The sequence below is a fragment of the Bombina bombina genome, chromosome 2 (genome assembly GCF_027579735.1).
Source record: "Bombina bombina isolate aBomBom1 chromosome 2, aBomBom1.pri, whole genome shotgun sequence".
Classification (NCBI taxonomy): domain Eukaryota; kingdom Metazoa; phylum Chordata; class Amphibia; order Anura; family Bombinatoridae; genus Bombina; species Bombina bombina.
In genome coordinates this window covers 206,480,934-206,499,493 of record NC_069500.1, presented here as the reverse complement: position 1 = coordinate 206,499,493, position 18,560 = coordinate 206,480,934, and the positions used below count along the sequence as shown (strand labels likewise).

The 18,560-nt window shown below is 42.4% G+C and overlaps 1 protein-coding gene across 1 annotated transcript in view; it reads right to left on the bottom strand.

Annotated features, from left to right (window-relative positions):
- MSH3 (mutS homolog 3) overlaps positions 1 to 18,560 on the bottom strand; it is a 756,380-nt gene that overhangs the window by 692,469 nt on the left and 45,351 nt on the right. Inside the window, exon 8 of the mRNA XM_053699713.1 lies at positions 4,722 to 4,937. Coding sequence (XP_053555688.1) covers positions 4,722 to 4,937 — 216 coding nt within the window. The remainder of the gene's footprint in view (positions 1 to 4,721; positions 4,938 to 18,560) is intronic.

Here is an 18,560-nt window from a genome sequence, read left to right as displayed (position 1 = left end):
AGGATGACATGTCCACTAGATCTGCATACCAAGTCCTGCGTGGCCATGCAGGCGCTATTAGAATCACTGATGCTCTCTCCTGTTTGATTTTGGCAATCAATCGAGGAAGCAGCGGGAAGGGTGGGAACACATAAGCCATCCCGAAGTTCCAAGGTGCTGTCAAAGCATCTATCAGAACCGCTCCCGGATCCCTGGATCTGGACCCGTAGAGAGGAAGTTTGGCGTTCTGGCGAGACGCCATGAGATCTATCTCTGGTTTGCCCCAACGTCGAAGTATTTGGGCAAAGACCTCCGGATGAAGTTCCCACTCCCCCGGATGAAAAGTCTGGCGACTCAAGAAATCCGCCTCCCAGTTCTCCACTCCCGGGATGTGGATTGCTGATAGGTGGCAAGAGTGAGACTCTGCCCAGCGAATTATCTTTGATACTTCCATCATTGCTAGGGAGCTTCTTGTCCCTCCCTGATGGTTGATGTAAGCTACAGTCGTGATGTTGTCCGACTGAAACCTGATGAACCCCCGAGTTGTTAATTGGGGCCAAGCCAGAAGGGCATTGAGAACTGCTCTCAATTCCAGGATGTTTATTGGAAGGAGACTCTCCTCCTGATTCCATAGTCCCTGAGCCTTCAGAGAATTCCAGACAGCGCCCCAACCTAGTAGGCTGGCGTCTGTTGTTACAATTGTCCAGTCTGGCCTGCTGAATGGCATCCCCCTGGACAGGTGTGGCCGATAAAGCCACCATAGAAGAGAATTTCTGGTCTCTTGATTCAGATTCAGAGTAGGGGACAAATCTGAGTAATCCCCATTCCACTGACTTAGCATGCACAATTGCAGCGGTCTGAGGTGTAGGCGTGCAAAAGGTACTATGTCCATTGCCGCTACCATTAAGCCGATCACCTCCATGCATTGAGCTACTGACGGGTGTTGAATGGAATGAAGGACACGGCATGCATTTTGAAGTTTTGTTAACCTGTCTTCTGTCAGGTAAATCTTCATTTCTACAGAATCTATAAGAGTCCCCAAGAATGGAACTCTTGTGAGAGGAAAAAGAGAACTCTTCTTTTCGTTCACTTTCCATCCATGCGACCTTAGAAATGCCAGAACTAACTCTGTATGAGACTTGGCAGTTTGAAAGCTTGAAGCTTGTATTAGAATGTCGTCTAGGTACGGAGCTACCGAAATCCCTCGCGGTCTTAGTACCGCCAGAAGGGCACCCAGAACCTTTGTGAAGATTCTTGGAGCCGTAGCCAATCCGAATGGAAGAGCTACAAACTGGTAGTGCCTGTCTAAGAAGGCAAACCTTAGATACCGGTGATGATCCTTGTGAATCGGTATGTGAAGGTAAGCATCTTTTAAATCCACTGTGGTCATGTACTGACCCTTTTGGATCATGGGTAAGATTGTCCGAATAGTTTCCATTTTGAACGATGGAACTCTTAGGAATTTGTTTAGAATCTTTAAATCTAAGATTGGCCTGAAAGTTCCCTCTTTTTTGGGAACCACAAACAGGTTTGAGTAGAACCCTTGTCCTTGTTCCGACCGCGGAACCGGATGGATCACTCCCATTAATAACAGATCTTGTACACAGCGTAGAAACGCTTCTTTCTTTATCTGGTTTGTTGACAACCTTGACAGATGAAATCTCCCTCTTGGGGGAGATAATTTGAAGTCTAGAAGGTATCCCTGAGATATGATCTCTAGCGCCCAGGGATCCTGAACATCTCTTGCCCAGGCCTGGGCGAAGAGAGAAAGTCTGCCCCCCACTAGATCCGGTCCCGGATCGGGGGCTCTCGGTTCATGCTGTCTTTGGGGCAGCAGCAGGTTTCCTGGCCTGCTTGCTCTTGTTCCAGGACTGGTTAGGCTTCCAGCCTTGCCTGTAACGAGCAACAGCTCCCTCCTGTTTTGGTGCAGTGGAGGTTGATGCTGCTCCTGTTTTGAAATTCCGAAAGGAACGAAAATTAGACTGTCTAGCCTTAGCTTTGGCTTTGTCTTGAGGTAGGGCGTGGCCCTTACCTCCTGTAATGTCAGCGATAATTTCTTTCAATCCGGGCCCAAATAAAGACTGCCCCTTGAAAGGTATATTAAGTAATTTGGACTTAGAAGTAACATCAGCTGACCAGGATTTTAGCCACAGCGCCCTACGTGCCTGTATAGCGAATCCTGAGTTCTTAGCCGTAAGTTTGGTTAAATGTACTACGGCCTCCGAAATGAATGAATTAGCTAGTTTAAGGACTCTAAGCCTGTCCGTAATGTCGTCTAGCGTATATGAACTAAGGTTCTCTTCCAGAGACTCAATCCAAAATGCTGCCGCAGCCGTAATCGGCGCGATACATGCAAGGGGTTGCAATATAAAACCTTGTTGAACAAACATTTTCTTAAGGTAACCCTCTAATTTTTTATCCATTGGATCTGAAAAGGCACAGCTATCCTCCACCGGGATAGTGGTACGCTTAGCTAAAGTAGAAACTGCTCCCTCCACCTTAGGGACCGTTTGCCATAAGTCCCGAGTGGTGGCGTCTATTGGAAACATCTTTCTAAATATTGGAGGGGGTGAGAACGGCACACCGGGTCTATCCCACTCCTTAGTAACAATTTCAGTTAGTCTCTTAGGTATAGGAAAAACGTCAGTACTCGCCGGTACCGCAAAGTATTTATCCAACCTACACAGTTTCTCTGGTATTGCAACGGTGTTACAATCATTGAGAGCTGCTAAGACCTCCCCTAGTAATACACGGAGGTTCTCCAATTTAAATTTAAAATTTGAAATATCTGAATCCAATCTGTTTGGATCAGAACCGTCACCCACAGAATGAAGCTCTCCGTCCTCATGCTCTGCAAGCTGTGACGCAGTATCAGACATGGCCCTAGTATTGTCAGCGCACTCTGTTCTCACCCCAGAGTGATCACGCTTGCCTCTTAGTTCTGGTAATTTAGACAAAACTTCAGTCATAACAGTAGCCATATCTTGTAATGTTATCTGTAATGGCCGCCCAGATGTACTAGGTGCCATAATATCACGCACCTCCCGGGCGGGAGATGCAGGTACTGCCGCGTGAGGCGAGTTAGTCGGCATAACTCTCCCCTCGCTGTTTGGTGAAATTTGTTCACATTGTACAGATTGACTTTTATTTAAAGTAGCATCAATACAGTTAGTACATAAATTTCTATTGGGCTCCACCTTGGCATTGGAACAAATGACACAGATATCCTCCTCTGAGTCAGACATGTTTAACACACTAGCAATAAACTTGCAACTTGGTTATAATCTTTTTTAGCAAAAACGTACTGTGCCTCAAAGAGGTACTAAACGATTAAATGACAGTTGAAATAATGAACTGAAAAACAGTTATAGCATCAAACTTTAAAACAACACAACTTTTAGCAAAGGTTTGTTCCCATTAGTAAAATAACAATAATTAAATTTGACATAAAAATTACAGAGCAACGTTTTTATTCACAGTCAATATAAAATTCTCACAGCTCTGCTGAGAGAATCTACCTCCCTCCAAAGAAGTTTGAAGACCCCTGAGATCTGTCAGAGATGAACCGGATCATGCAGGAAATATAAGAGTAACTGACTTGAATTTTTTGATGCGTAGCAAAGAGCGCCAAAAACGGCCCTCCCCCTCACACACAGCAGTGAAGAGAAACGAAACTGTCACAATTAAAACCAAACAACTGCCAAGTGGAAAATAATGCCCAAATATTTATTCACTCAGTACCTCAGAAATGTAAACGATTCTACATTCCAGCAAAAACGTTTAACATGATAAATACTTATTAAAAGGATTAGTGACTTTTAACAGAGTAGTTCCGGTGAAATACCATCCCCAGAATACTGAAGTGTATACATACATATCATTATAACGGTATGGCAGGATTTTCTCATCAATTCCATTCAGAAAATAAAAACTGCAACATACCTCAATGCAGATTCATCTGCCCGCTGTCCCCTGATCTGAAGCTTTTACCTCCCTCAGATGGCCGAGAACAGCAATATGATCTTAACTACTCCGGTTAAAATCATAGTAAAAAACTCTGGTAGATTCTTCCTCAAACTCTGCCAGAGAAGTAATAACACGCTCCGGTGCTATTGTAAAATAACAAACTTTTGATTGAAGTCATAAAAACTAAGTATAATCACCATAGTCCTCTCACACATCCTATCTAGTCGTTGGGTGCAAGAGAATGACTGGGACTGACGTAGAGGGGAGGAGCTATATGCAGCTCTGCTGGGTGAATCCTCTTGCATTTCCTGTTGGGGAGGAGTTATATCCCAGAAGTAATGATGACCCGTGGACTGATCACACATAACAGAAGAAATATGAATAGTGTGGCCAAGAATTATTAAACCTCTCTTCAATGCTATTGTATAGCTGTTAGTGACCAGTCCTAAAATTTAAATATGTATACATATTTAAAGAGTTATATACATGATATCTTGAAGATCAAACAAGACTTGCAGGAAACACAAGAAAAAAAGAAATCTCGACCGCAATGTTTAGAAAAGACGTTTGTCAAACGCTTTCTTCACAACGTTGTGTAAAGATACATCTCATTCCATGTTTGCATGGGTTATAAAACCAGAAATCCAAAAATTGGGATTTTAATACACTATATTTTCAATATGAAGAATCTTGTGTCTTGATCTGATTACAGTAACAGAAATATTATGAAGTTGGACATTTTGTATTTATTTATTTTTTGGATAATACGCTACAACTTTTTTGCAAAAAAAATAAATGAATATATAAATAAAATAACTAACTAACCAGGATGAGGTTATGTTGTCAATCAGCCTTTCAGTGTTGTTAGAAATTTCAGATGGTAGGAGGATTTCCACTGGCTGCAAACACAATAGTCTCGTCTCTAGCTCAAAACGGGATTTGGAGTCATGAAAGGTATCAAATAATACCTCACCTGTAGAAGGTTGTACTGCCTGTTAATAGAACACAAATATGATAGAATATCATGTTTAGTCAGTAAGATGATTTGTTTCATAATTTAAACAAATTAAAATAACCTACAAGGATATAAAGATATAAAACAAACTACAACAAAGACAATTTTCAGTACTTTTGGAAACTAATGTAGTAATAAGAAGCCTTCACAAGGGGTTAAACAAACATATCTGACACACTAAGACTATATAACAGCTGTATCCCAGCAATTAGAAGTTGCCCTGTTCTTATAAGATGGCAAAACTAAATCCATAAAAACGTTCCTCATATTATGATGGGAGACTTGAAATAAAAAAGAATTTAGGGTAATTAATAAAAACAAAACTTAAGGATCTGTTGATTATGAAAAATTAGACAAGTCTAAACATTTTTAGAACAAACTAGCCTCTTGTTTACTGCATTTGTTTTTCAACAGCAAAACTTAACCCACCACTTGCCTTATTTGGAACGTGCAGACAAGGCTAACCATGGTCATATTGATAGCATAAAGTGCATTGTTTTGAAGTAGTTTGCTGATAAAATCATAGAAAGGCCAAACTTGAAACATGCAAGAGTGTATTTCAATTTTTTTTTAAAATAATTTTTATTAGATTTTCACAAATAAACAAAAGATAAAACAAAGAAAAAATAAATTTTTTAAGTATTTCTACACAGGTTATTGAACAATTGCAAAGAGAATAAAATGGTTTACAGTGTTATTAGAGCTCCGGGTCTCAGGTCAAAAGTACAGACAAAGTTTCCCCATCAAGGTATACTGATTCAGCTCTCGACTATAGGCAAGTTTTACTTATTAAAGAACATCATATGAACATAGAAACATATAACACCCCTCTCTTGTCTTATTATCTATATAGGTCTCTTTTTATGATAGGTAGGGAGTCCGGTCTACTAACACTCTAGCTCTTGAGGTGCTCCAGCGAGTTGCCTCTGAATACACGATCCAAGGTTCGCAAATCCCTAGAAATTGCTCTTTTTGGGATAATAGGTCAGCTGAGGAGCTGGATATTTGATAAATGTGTTCGATTTTTACGTAATACTATAGCATAATCTGGTATTTCTTTTTTCCAATATCGAGCTATGCACAGTCTAGTTGCAGTGTATATTGTCATTATTAATTTACAGTTAAGTGTGGTGAGGCCTAGTATCGGTTCATGTAACAAGACCTGTGTCGGAGTGAGGTTAATTTGCCTGTGGAATATTTTGCTTAAAAACAGAATTTATGTTTACCTGATAAATTACTTTCTCCAACGGTGTGTCCGGTCCACGGCGTCATCCTTACTTGTGGGATATTCTCCTCCCCAACAGGAAATGGCAAAGAGCCCAGCAAAGCTGGTCACATGATCCCTCCTAGGCTCCGCCTTCCCCAGTCATTCGACCGACGTAAAGGAGGAATATTTGCATAGGAGAAACCATATGATACCGTGGTGACTGTAGTTAAAGAAAATAAATTATCAGACCTGATTAAAAAACCAGGGCGGGCCGTGGACCGGACACACCGTTGGAGAAAGTAATTTATCAGGTAAACATAAATTCTGTTTTCTCCAACATAGGTGTGTCCGGTCCACGGCGTCATCCTTACTTGTGGGAACCAATACCAAAGCTTTAGGACACGGATGAAGGGAGGGAGCAAATCAGGTCACCTAGACGGAAGGCACCACGGCTTGCAAAACCTTTCTCCCAAAAATAGCCTCAGAAGAAGCAAAAGTATCAAACTTGTAAAATTTAGTAAAAGTGTGAAGTGAAGACCAAGTCGCTGCCTTACATATCTGATCAACAGAAGCCTCGTTCTTGAAGGCCCATGTGGAAGCCACAGCCCTAGTGGAATGAGCTGTGATTCTTTCAGGAGGCTGCCGTCCGGCAGTCTCGTAAGCCAATCTGATGATGCTTTTAATCCAAAAAGAGAGAGAGGTAGAAGTTGCTTTTTGACCTCTCCTTTTACCAGAATAAACAACAAACAAGGAAGATGTTTGTCTAAAATCCTTTGTAGCATCTAAATAGAATTTTAGAGCACGAACAACATCCAAATTGTGCAACAAACGTTCCTTCTTTGAAACTGGATTCGGACACAAAGAAGGCACGACTATCTCCTGGTTAATGTTTTTGTTAGAAACAACTTTCGGAAGAAAACCAGGTTTAGTACGTAAAACCACCTTATCTGCATGGAACACCAGATAAGGAGGAGAACACTGCAGAGCAGATAATTCTGAAACTCTTCTAGCAGAAGAAATTGCAACCAAAAACAAAACTTTCCAAGATAATAACTTAATATCAACGGAATGTAAGGGTTCAAACGGAACCCCTTGAAGAACTGAAAGAACTAAATTGAGACTCCAAGGAGGAGTCAAAGGTTTGTAAACAGGCTTGATTCTAACCAGAGCCTGAACAAAGGCTTGAACATCTGGCACAGCTGCCAGCTTTTTGTGAAGTAACACAGACAAGGCAGAAATCTGTCCCTTCAAGGAACTTGCAGATAATCCTTTCTCCAAACCTTCTTGAAGAAAGGATAGAATCTTAGGAATTTTTACCTTGTCCCAAGGGAATCCTTTAGATTCACACCAACAGATATATTTTTTCCATATTTTGTGGTAAATTTTTCTAGTTACAGGCTTTCTGGCCTGAACAAGAGTATCAATGACAGAATCTGAGAACCCTCGCTTTGATAAGATCAAACGTTCAATCTCCAAGCAGTCAGTTGGAGTGAGACCAGATTCGGATGTTCGAACGGACCTTGAACAAGAAGGTCTCGTCTCAAAGGTAGCTTCCATGGTGGAGCCGATGACATATTCACCAGGTCTGCATACCAAGTCCTGCGTGGCCACGCAGGAGCTATCAAGATCACCGATGCCCTCTCCTGATTGATCCTGGCTACCAGCCTGGGGATGAGAGGAAACGGCGGGAATACATAAGCTAGTTTGAAGGTCCAAGGTGCTACTAGTGCATCTACTAGAGTCGCCTTGGGATCCCTGGATCTGGACCCGTAGCAAGGAACCTTGAAGTTCTGACGAGAGGCCATCAGATCCATGTCTGGAATGCCCCACAATTGAGTAATTTGGGCAAAGATTTCCGGATGGAGTTCCCACTCCCCCGGATGAAATGTCTGACGACTCAGAAAATCCGCTTCCCAATTTTCCACTCCTGGGATGTGGATTGCAGACAAGTGGCAGGAGTGAGTCTCCGCCCATTGAATGATTTTGGTCACTTCTTCCATCGCCAGGGAACTCCTTGTTCCCCCCTGATGGTTGATGTACGCAACAGTCGTCATGTTGTCTGATTGAAACCGTATGAACTTGGCTTTTGCTAGCTGAGGCCAAGCCTTGAGAGCATTGAATATCGCTCTCAGTTCAAGAATATTTATCGGGAGAAAAGATTCTTCCCGAGACCAAAGACCCTGAGCTTTCAGGGATCCCCAGACCGCGCCCCAGCCCACCAGACTGGCGTCGGTCGTGACAATGACCCACTCTGGTCTGCGGAAGCTCATCCCCTGTGACAGGTTGTCCAGGGACAGCCACCAACGGAGTGAATCTCTGGTCCTCTGATCTACTTGTATCGTCGGAGACAAGTCTGTATAGTCCCCATTCCACTGACTGAGCATGCACAGTTGTAATGGTCTTAGATGAATTCGCGCAAAAGGAACTATGTCCATTGCCGCTACCATCAAACCTATTACTTCCATGCACTGCGCTATGGAAGGAAGAGGAACAGAATGAAGTATTTGACAAGAGTTTAGAAGTTTTGATTTTCTGGCCTCTGTCAGAAAAATCCTCATTTCTAAGGAGTCTATTATTGTTCCCAAGAAGGGAACCCTTGTTGACGGAGATAGAGAACTTTTTTCTACGTTCACTTTCCACCCGTGAGATCTGAGAAAGGCCAGGACAATGTCCGTGTGAGCCTTTGCTTGAGGAAGGGACGACGCTTGAATCAGAATGTCGTCCAAGTAAGGTACTACTGCAATGCCCCTTGGTCTTAGCACCGCTAGAAGGGACCCTAGTACCTTTGTGAAAATTCTTGGAGCAGTGGCTAATCCGAACGGAAGTGCCACAAACTGGTAATGCTTGTCCAGGAATGCGAACCTTAGGAACCGATGATGTTCCTTGTGGATAGGAATATGTAGATACGCATCCTTTAAATCCACCGTGGTCATGAATTGACCTTCCTGGATGGAAGGAAGAATTGTTCGAATGGTTTCCATTTTGAACGATGGAACCTTGAGAAACTTGTTTAGGATCTTGAGATCTAAGATTGGTCTGAATGTTCCCTCTTTTTTGGGAACTACGAACAGATTGGAGTAGAACCCCATCCCTTGTTCTCCTAATGGAACAGGATGAATCACTCCCATTTTTAACAGGTCTTCTACACAATGTAAGAATGCCTGTTTTTTTATGTGGTCTGAAGACAATTGAGACCTGTGGAACCTCCCCCTTGGGGGAAGCCCCTTGAATTCCAGAAGATAACCTTGGGAGACTATTTCTAGTGCCCAAGGATCCAGAACATCTCTTGCCCAAGCCTGAGCGAAGAGAGAGAGTCTGCCCCCCACCAGATCCGGTCCCGGATCGGGGGCCAACATCTCATGCTGTCTTGGTAGCAGTGGCAGGTTTCTTGGCCTGCTTTCCTTTGTTCCAGCCTTGCATTGGTCTCCAGGCTGGCTTGGTTTGAGAAGTATTACCCTCTTCCTTAGAGGACGTAGCACTTGGGGATGGTCCGTTTCTGCGAAAGGGACGAAAATTAGGTTTATTTTTGGCCTTGAAAGACCTATCCTGAGGAAGGGCGTGGCCCTTGCCCCCAGTGATATCAGAGATAATCTCTTTCAAGTCAGGGCCAAACAGCGTTTTCCCCTTGAAAGGAATGTTAAGCAATTTGTTCTTGGAAGACGCATCCGCTGACCAAGATTTTAGCCAAAGCGCTCTGCGCGCCACAATAGCAGGAACTTGTCCATTTTACATAGTTTCTCTGGAATGACCAAATTCTCACAATCATCCAGAGTAGATAACACCTCCTTAAGCAGAGCGCGGAGATGTTCCAATTTAAATTTAAATGTAATCACATCAGGTTCAGCTTGTTGAGAAATTTTCCCTGAATCTGAAATTTCTCCCTCAGACAAAACCTCCCTGGCCCCCTCAGACTGGTGTAGGGGCACTTCAGAACCAATATCATCAGCGTCCTCATGCTCTTCAGTATTTTCTAAAACAGAGCAGTCGCGCTTTCGCTGATAAGTGGGCATTTTGGCTAAAATGTTTTTGATAGAATTATCCATTACAGCCGTTAATTGTTGCATAGTAAGGAGTATTGGCGCACTAGATGTACTAGGGGCCTCCTGTGTGGGCAAGACTGGTGTAGACGAAGGAGGGGATGATGCAGTACCATGCTTACTCCCCTCACTTGAGGAATCATCTTGGGCATCATTTTCTCTAAATTTTGTGTCACATAAATCACATCTATTTAAATGAGAAGGAACCTTGGCTTCCCCACATTCAGAACACAGTCTATCTGGTAGTTCAGACATGTTAAACAGGCATAAACTTGATAACAAAGTACAAAAAACGTTTTAAAATAAACCGTTACTGTCACTTTAAATTTTAAACTGAACACACTTTATTACTGCAATTGTGAAAAAGTATGAAGGAATTGTTCAAAATTCACCAAAATTTCACCACAGTGTCTTAAAGCCTTAAAAGTATTGCACACCAAATTTGGAAGCTTTAACCCTTAAAATAACGGAACCGGAGCCGTTTTTATATTTAACCCCTTTACAGTCCCTGGTATCTGCTTATATATAAATCGATTTAGCCCAGAAAATGTCTACAGTCTTAAAAGCCCTTGTGAAGCCCTTTTTTTCTTTCTGTAATAAAAATGGCTTACCGGATCCCATAGGGAAAATGACAGCTTCCAGCATTACATCGTCTTGTTAGAATGTGTCATACCTCAAGCAGCAAAAGTCTGCTCACTGTTCCCCCAACTGAAGTTAATTCCTCTCAACAGTCCTGTGTGGAAACAGCCATCGATTTTAGTAACGGTTGCTAAAATCATTTTCCTCTTACAAACAGAAATCTTCATCTCTTTTCTGTTTCAGAGTAAATAGTACATACCAGCACTATTTTAAAATAACAAACTCTTGATTGAATAATAAAAACTACAGTTAAACACTAAAAAACTCTAAGCCATCTCCGTGGAGATGTTGCCTGTACAACGGCAAAGAGAATGACTGGGGAAGGCGGAGCCTAGGAGGGATCATGTGACCAGCTTTGCTGGGCTCTTTGCCATTTCCTGTTGGGGAGGAGAATATCCCACAAGTAAGGATGACGCCGTGGTTCGGACACACCTATGTTGGAGAAATATCTGATGTTTGTGACCATGTTTGTGCTGTTGATGTACAATGCAAGTTCCTTTCTGAACATCCCCTAAAACAGAGTTCACTCCTATTGTCTATTCTTGGTGTAATCTGGTTGGATGCAAGTACCATTTGTAAGCAGTTTTGATATAATTTTCCTTCAATGTGACGCTGATAGAAAATACGCAACCTCTTTGTAATGTGTTTACCAATTCTTCTATGTCCCAACTAAAAAACTGTTATCTTACCAAGATTGCATAAATTTTGCTTTGAGCGTTTCAGTAAGGGAGTTTAAAATAAGATACAATTGAGCTATAGCACCTTTGGGTCTGTTTCTATTGAGGCGCAATGTTTTAAAGCATGTTGGAGCATTTGGGGGTTGTGTTTGCAGAACAGCTTGTATTCTAGATATGAGTTGAAAGTAATGGAACCAGTGATTTTTGTCAGTTGGGTCCAGTTCAGCATATTGAGTGTATGAAAGAATTGAGTTATTACTCAGGGTGTCCGCTATTCTATATAGGCCCCTGTTCGCCAACTTGTTTAGTACTAGTATTGGAATGGGATTTGCTAATGAGTAAAGGCATAGCCCTAGAGCATTGTGTTATTAAATGGTATTTGTATTTCAGTCTATCCCATAGATATATATATAGTGTGTGCTATAGAGGTGAAAGATTTCCAGGAGGGAGGTTGCCACTGTTTCTCTGCCCAGAGCAATTTGCAGATGGGGTTTACCTGGACTAAGTCTGTCTTAAGTTGTACCCATCTAATATTGAGTTTATTTGTTTGCCATACGTCTGTCTGCACTGTTCTAGCTGCATAGTAGTATGCTATGAGTTGTGGAACTCCCAGGCCCCCTCCTGATTTATGTTTGGTTAGAATTTTTTTGTTGATGCATGGTTTCTTTCCTCCCCATACGAAGTTAAGAATTTAATTTTGTATTAGGTTAAATTCAGATGTTGGTACCAAGACTGGTAGGGATCTAAAGAGATATAGTAATTTGGGTAGAATGGTCATTTTAGCAACAATAGAAAGAGATCTTCTCTTTAATAAATTTAGTTGTTAATTGTTGGATTTGTGAAAAAATGGGATTATAGTTGAGGGAGTATAACGAGTGCACATTATGAGAAAGAGTAACCTAAGTATGAAAGGCCTTTATTTGCCCATTCAAAGTTAAAGTTAATTTCTATTAATTTATTTGTGTCAGAGGGTAAATGAATACTTAAACCTTCACATTTATCTTCATTAAGCTTGTAACCAGATATTTTCCCAAAGGTTAGTATTATTTTAAATAAGGATGGGGGGGGGGGGTAGAGACAGTGTTTGCTAAGGGTTAATATTACCTCGTCTGCAAAAAGCCCAAATTGTATGTAGACTTTCCCACTGCAATCCCTGTAATGTATGTGTTATTTCGTATTTTAGCGGCTAGTGGTTCAATACAAGTGTATTTCAATTTTAAAGGGCTATTCAAGCCAAAATTGGAATCCACATGGATGCTTCTAACAAAAGCTATAGTTGTTTCAAAAGTGTACTTAAGTATGCTTTGTACACCAGCATTTTAAACACAGCACTTGCTCAGAAAGCCTTAATTGCTTGTACCATCAAGTAATGAATCAATTTGTTAATTGCTGACATGATACAAGCCCCACTGGCACTCTGAGCAGCTGCATTATTTAAAATGCTGGTACACTGAGTATACAGTCGTATGCAAAAGTTTAGGCACCCCTGACAATTTCCATGATTTTCATTTATAAATATTTGAGTGTTTGGATCAGCAATTTAATTTTGATTTATCAAATAACTGAAGGACACAGTAATATTTCAGTAGTGAAATGAGGTTTATTGGATTAATAGAAAATGTGCAATATGCATCAAAACGAAATTAGACAGGTGCATAAATTTGGGAACCCTTGTCATTTTGTTGATTTGAATACCTGTAATTACATAGCACTGATTAATTGGAACACACAATTGGTTTGGTGAGCCCATCAAGCCTTGAACTTCATAGACAGGTGCATCCAATCATGAGAAAAGGTATTTAAGGTAGCCAATTGCAAGTTGTTGTTCTCTTTGACTCTCCTCTGAAGAGTGGCAACATGGGGGCCTCAAAACAACTCTCAAATGACCTGAAAACAAAGATTGTTCAACATTATGGTTAAGGGGAAGGCTACAAAAAGCTATCAGAGATTTAAGCTGTCAGTGTCCACTGTGAGGAAATGGAATAGCACAGGCATAGTTCTTCTTAAGGCCAGAAGTAAAATATTGAGAGGCAAAGGATGGTGAGAACGGTCAAAAACAGCCCACAGACCACCTCCAAAGACCTACAACATCATCTTTATGCAGATGGTGTCACTGTGCATCGTTCAACAATTCAGCGTATGGGAGAGTGATGCGGATGAAGCCTTTACTGCACACACGTCACAAACAGAGTCGCTTGAGGTATGCAAACGCACATTTGGACAAGCCAGCTTCATTTTGGAAGAAGGTGCTATGGACTGATGAAACAAAGATTTAGTTATTTGATCATAACAAGGGGCGTTATGAATGGCCACAAAAGAACACAGCGTTCCAAGACAAACACTTGCTAGACACAGTAAAATTTGGTGGATGTTCCATCATGCTGTGGGGCTGTGTGGCCAGTGCCGGTACTGGGAATCTTGTTAAAGTTGAGGGTCACATGGATTCCACTCAATATCAGCAGATACTTGAGAATAATGTTGAGGAATCAGTCACAAAGTTGAAGTTACGCCGGAGCTGGATATTTCAACAAGACAACGGCCCAAAACACTGCTCAAAATCTACTCTGGTATTTATGCAACAAAAACAGAATTTATGCTTACCTGATAAATTACTTTCTCCAACGGTGTGTCCGGACCACGGCGTCATCCTTACTTGTGGGATATTCTCTTCCCCAACAGGAAATGGCAAAGAGTCCCAGCAAAGCTGGTCACATGGTCCCTCCTAGGCTCCGCCCACCCCAGTCATTCGACCGACGGACAGGAGGAATATATATAGGAGAAACCATATGGTACCGTGGTGACTGTAGTTAGAGAAAATAATTCATCAGACCTGATTAAAAAACCAGGGCGGGCCGTGGACCGGACACACCGTTGGAGAAAGTAATTTATCAGGTAAGCATAAATTCTGTTTTCTCCAACATTGGTGTGTCCGGTCCACGGCGTCATCCTTACTTGTGGGAACCAATACCAAAGCTTTAAGACACGGATGAAGGGAGGGAGCAAATCAGGTTACCTAAACGGAAGGCACCACAGCTTGCAAAACCTTTCTCCCAAAAATAGCCTCCGAAGAAGCAAAAGTATCAAATTTGTAAAATTTGGCAAAAGTGTGCAGTGAAGACCAAGTCGCTGCCTTACATATCTGGTCAACAGAAGCCTCGTTCTTGAAGGCCCATGTGGAAGCCACAGCCCTAGTGGAGTGAGCTGTGATTCTTTCAGGAGGCTGCCGTCCGGCAGTCTCATAAGCCAATCGGATAATGCTTTTAAGCCAAAAGGAAAGAGAGGTAGAAGTCGCTTTTTGACCTCTCCTTTTACCAGAATAAACAACAAACAAGGAAGATGTTTGTCTGAAATCTTTAGTAGCCTCTAAATAGAACTTTAGAGCACGGACAACGTCCAAATTGTGTAACAAACGTTCCTTCTTTGAAACTGGATTCGGACACAAAGAAGGTACAACTATCTCCTGGTTAATATTTTTGTTAGAAACAACTTTAGGAAGAAAACCAGGCTTAGTACGTAAAACCACCTTATCTGCATGGAACACCAGATAAGGAGGAGAACACTGCAGAGCAGATAACTCTGAAACTCTTCTAGCAGAAGAAATTGCAACCAAAAACAAAACTTTCCAAGATAGTAACTTAATATCTATGGAATGTAAAGGTTCAAACGGAACCCCTTGAAGAACTGAAAGAACTAGATTTAGACTCCAGGGAGGAGTCAAAGGTCTGTAAACAGGCATGATACCAACCAGAGCCTGAACAAATGCTTGAACATCTGGCACAGCTGCCAGTCTTTTGTGTAGTAAGACAGATAAAGCAGAGATCTGTCCCTTTAGAGAACTTGCAGATAATCCTTTCTCCAAACCCTCTTGTAGAAAGGAGAGAATCTTAGGAATTTTTATCTTATTCCATGGGAATCCTTTGGATTCACACCAACAGATATATTTTTTCCATATTTTATGGTAAATCTTTCTAGTTACAGGTTTTCTGGCCTGAACCAGAGTATCTATCACAGAATCTGAAAACCCACGCTTTGATAGAATCAAGCGTTCAATCTCCAAGCCGTCAGTTGGAGGGAAACCAGATTCGGATGTTCGAATGGACCCTGAACAAGAAGGTCCTGTCTCAAAGATAGCTTCCATGGTGGAGCCGATGACATATTCACCAGGTCTGCATACCAAGTCCTGCGTGGCCACGCAGGAGCTATCAAGATCACCGAGGCCCTCTCCTGATTGATCCTGGCTACCAGCCTGGGAATGAGAGGAAACGGTGGGAATACGTAAGCTAGGTTGAAAGTCCAAGGTGCTACTAGTGCATCTACTAGAGTCGCCTTGGGATCCCTGGATCTGGACCCGTAGCAAGGAACCTTGAAGTTCTGACGAGACGCCATCAGATCCATGTCTGGAATGCCCCATAATTGAGTTATTTGGGCAAAGATTTCCGGATGGAGTTCCCACTCCCCCGGATGAAATGACTGACGACTCAGAAAATCCGCTTCCCAATTTTCCACTCCTGGGATGTGGATCGCAGACAAGTGGCAGGAGTGATCCTCCGCCCATTGAATTATTTTGGTCACTTCTTTCATCGCCAGGGAACTCTTTGTTCCCCCCTGATGATTGATATATGCAACAGTCGTCATGTTGTCTGATTGGAACCTTATGAATTTGGCCTTTGCTAGTTGAGGCCAAGCTCTGAGAGCATTGAATATCGCTCTCAGTTCCAGAATGTTTATCGGGAGAAGAGACTCTTCCCGAGACCATAGACCCTGAGCTTTCAGGGATTCCCAGACCGCACCCCAGCCCACTAGACTGGCGTCGGTCGTGACAATGACCCACTCTGGCCTGCGGAAGCTCATTCCCTGGGACAGATGGTCCAGGGTCAGCCACCAACGGAGTGAATCTCTGGTCTTTTGATCTACTTGAATCATTGCAGACAAGTCTGTATAATCCCCATTCCACTGTTTGAGCATGCACAGTTGTAATGGTCTTAGTTCCTTTTGCACAAATTCATCTATGTCCATTGTTGCAACCATCAATCCTACTACTTCCATGCACTGCGCTATGGAAGGACGAGGAACAGAATGAAGCACTTGACAAGAGCTTAGAAGTTTTGATTTTCTGACCTCTGTCAGAAAAATCCTCATTTCTAAGGAATCTATTATTGTTCCCAAGAAGGGAACTCTTGTTGACGGGGACAGAGAACTCTTTTCTTTGTTCACCTTCCATCCATGAGATGTGAGAAAGGCTAGAACGATGTCCGTATGAGCCTTTGCTTTTGACAGGGACGACGCTTGTATTAGAATGTCGTCCAAGTAAGGTACTACTGCAATGCCCCTTGGTCTTAGAACCGCTAGAAGGGACCCTAGCACCTTTGTGAAAATCCTTGGAGCAGTGGCTAATCCGAATGGGAGAGCCACAAACTGGTAATGTTTGTCCAGAAAAACGAACCTTAGGAACTGATGATGTTCTTTGTGGATAGGAATATGTAGGTACGCATCCTTTAGGTCCACGGTAGTCATAAATTGACTTTCCTGGATGGTAGGTAGAATCGTTCGAATAGTTTCCATTTTGAACGATGGTACCCTGAGAAATTTGTTTAGGATCTTCAAATCCAAAATTGGTCTGAACGTTCCCTCTTTTTTGGGAACTACGAACAGATTGGAATAAAATCCCATTCCTTGTTCCTTTATTGGAACTGGGTGTATCACTCCCATCTTTAACAGGTCTTCTACACAATGTAAGAATGCCTGTCTCTTTATTTGGTTTGAGGATAAGTGAGACTTGTGGAACCTTCCCCTTGGGGGTAGTTCCTTGAATTCCAGGAGATAACCTTGAGAAACTATTTCTAGCGCCCAAGGATCCTGAACATCTCTTGCCCAAGCCTGAGCAAAGAGAGAGAGTCTGCCCCCCCACCAGATCTGGTCCCGGATCGGGGGCTACTCCTTCATGCTGTTTTGTTAGCAGTGGCAGGCTTCTTGGCCTGCTTACCCTTGTTCCAGCCTTGCATTGGTTTCCAGGCTGGTTTGGGTTGTGAGGCATTACCCTCTTGCTTAGAGGATGCAGAATTAGAGACTGGTCCATTTCTGCGAAAGGGACGAAAATTAGGCTTATTAGGAACGATGTCCGTATGAGCCTTTGCTTTTGACAGGGACGACGCTTGTATTAGAATGTCGTCCAAGTAAGGTACTACTGCAATGCCCCTTGGTCTTAGAACCGCTAGAAGGGACCCTAGCACCTTTGTGAAAATCCTTGGAGCAGTGGCTAATCCGAATGGGAGAGCCACAAACTGGTAATGTTTGTCCAGAAAAACGAACCTTAGGAACTGATGATGTTCTTTGTGGATAGGAATATGTAGGTACGCATCCTTTAGGTCCACGGTAGTCATAAATTGACTTTCCTGGATGGTAGGTAGAATCGTTCGAATAGTTTCCATTTTGAACGATGGTACCCTGAGAAATTTGTTTAGGATCTTCAAATCCAAAATTGGTCTGAACGTTCCCTCTTTTTTGGGAACTACGAACAGATTGGAATAAAATCCCATTCCTTGTTCCTTTATTGGAACTGGGTGTATCACTCCCATCTTTAACAGGTCTTCTACACAATGTAAGAATGCCTGTCTCTTTATTTGGTTTGAGGATAAGTGAGACTTGTGGAACCTTCCCCTTGGGGGTAGTTCCTTGAATTCCAGGAGATAACCTTGAGAAACTATTTCTAGCGCCCAAGGATCCTGAACATCTCTTGCCCAAGCCTGAGCAAAGAGAGAGAGTCTGCCCCCCACCAGATCTGGTCCCGGATCGGGGGCTACTCCTTCATGCTGTTTTGTTAGCAGTGGCAGGCTTCTTGGCCTGCTTACCCTTGTTCCAGCCTTGCATTGGTTTCCAGGCTGGTTTGGGTTGTGAGGCATTACCCTCTTGCTTAGAGGATGCAGAATTAGAGACTGGTCCATTTCTGCGAAAGGGACGAAAATTAGGCTTATTTTTAGCCTTAAAAGACCTATCCTGTGGAAGGGCGTGGCCCTTTCCCCCAGTGATGTCTGAAATAATCT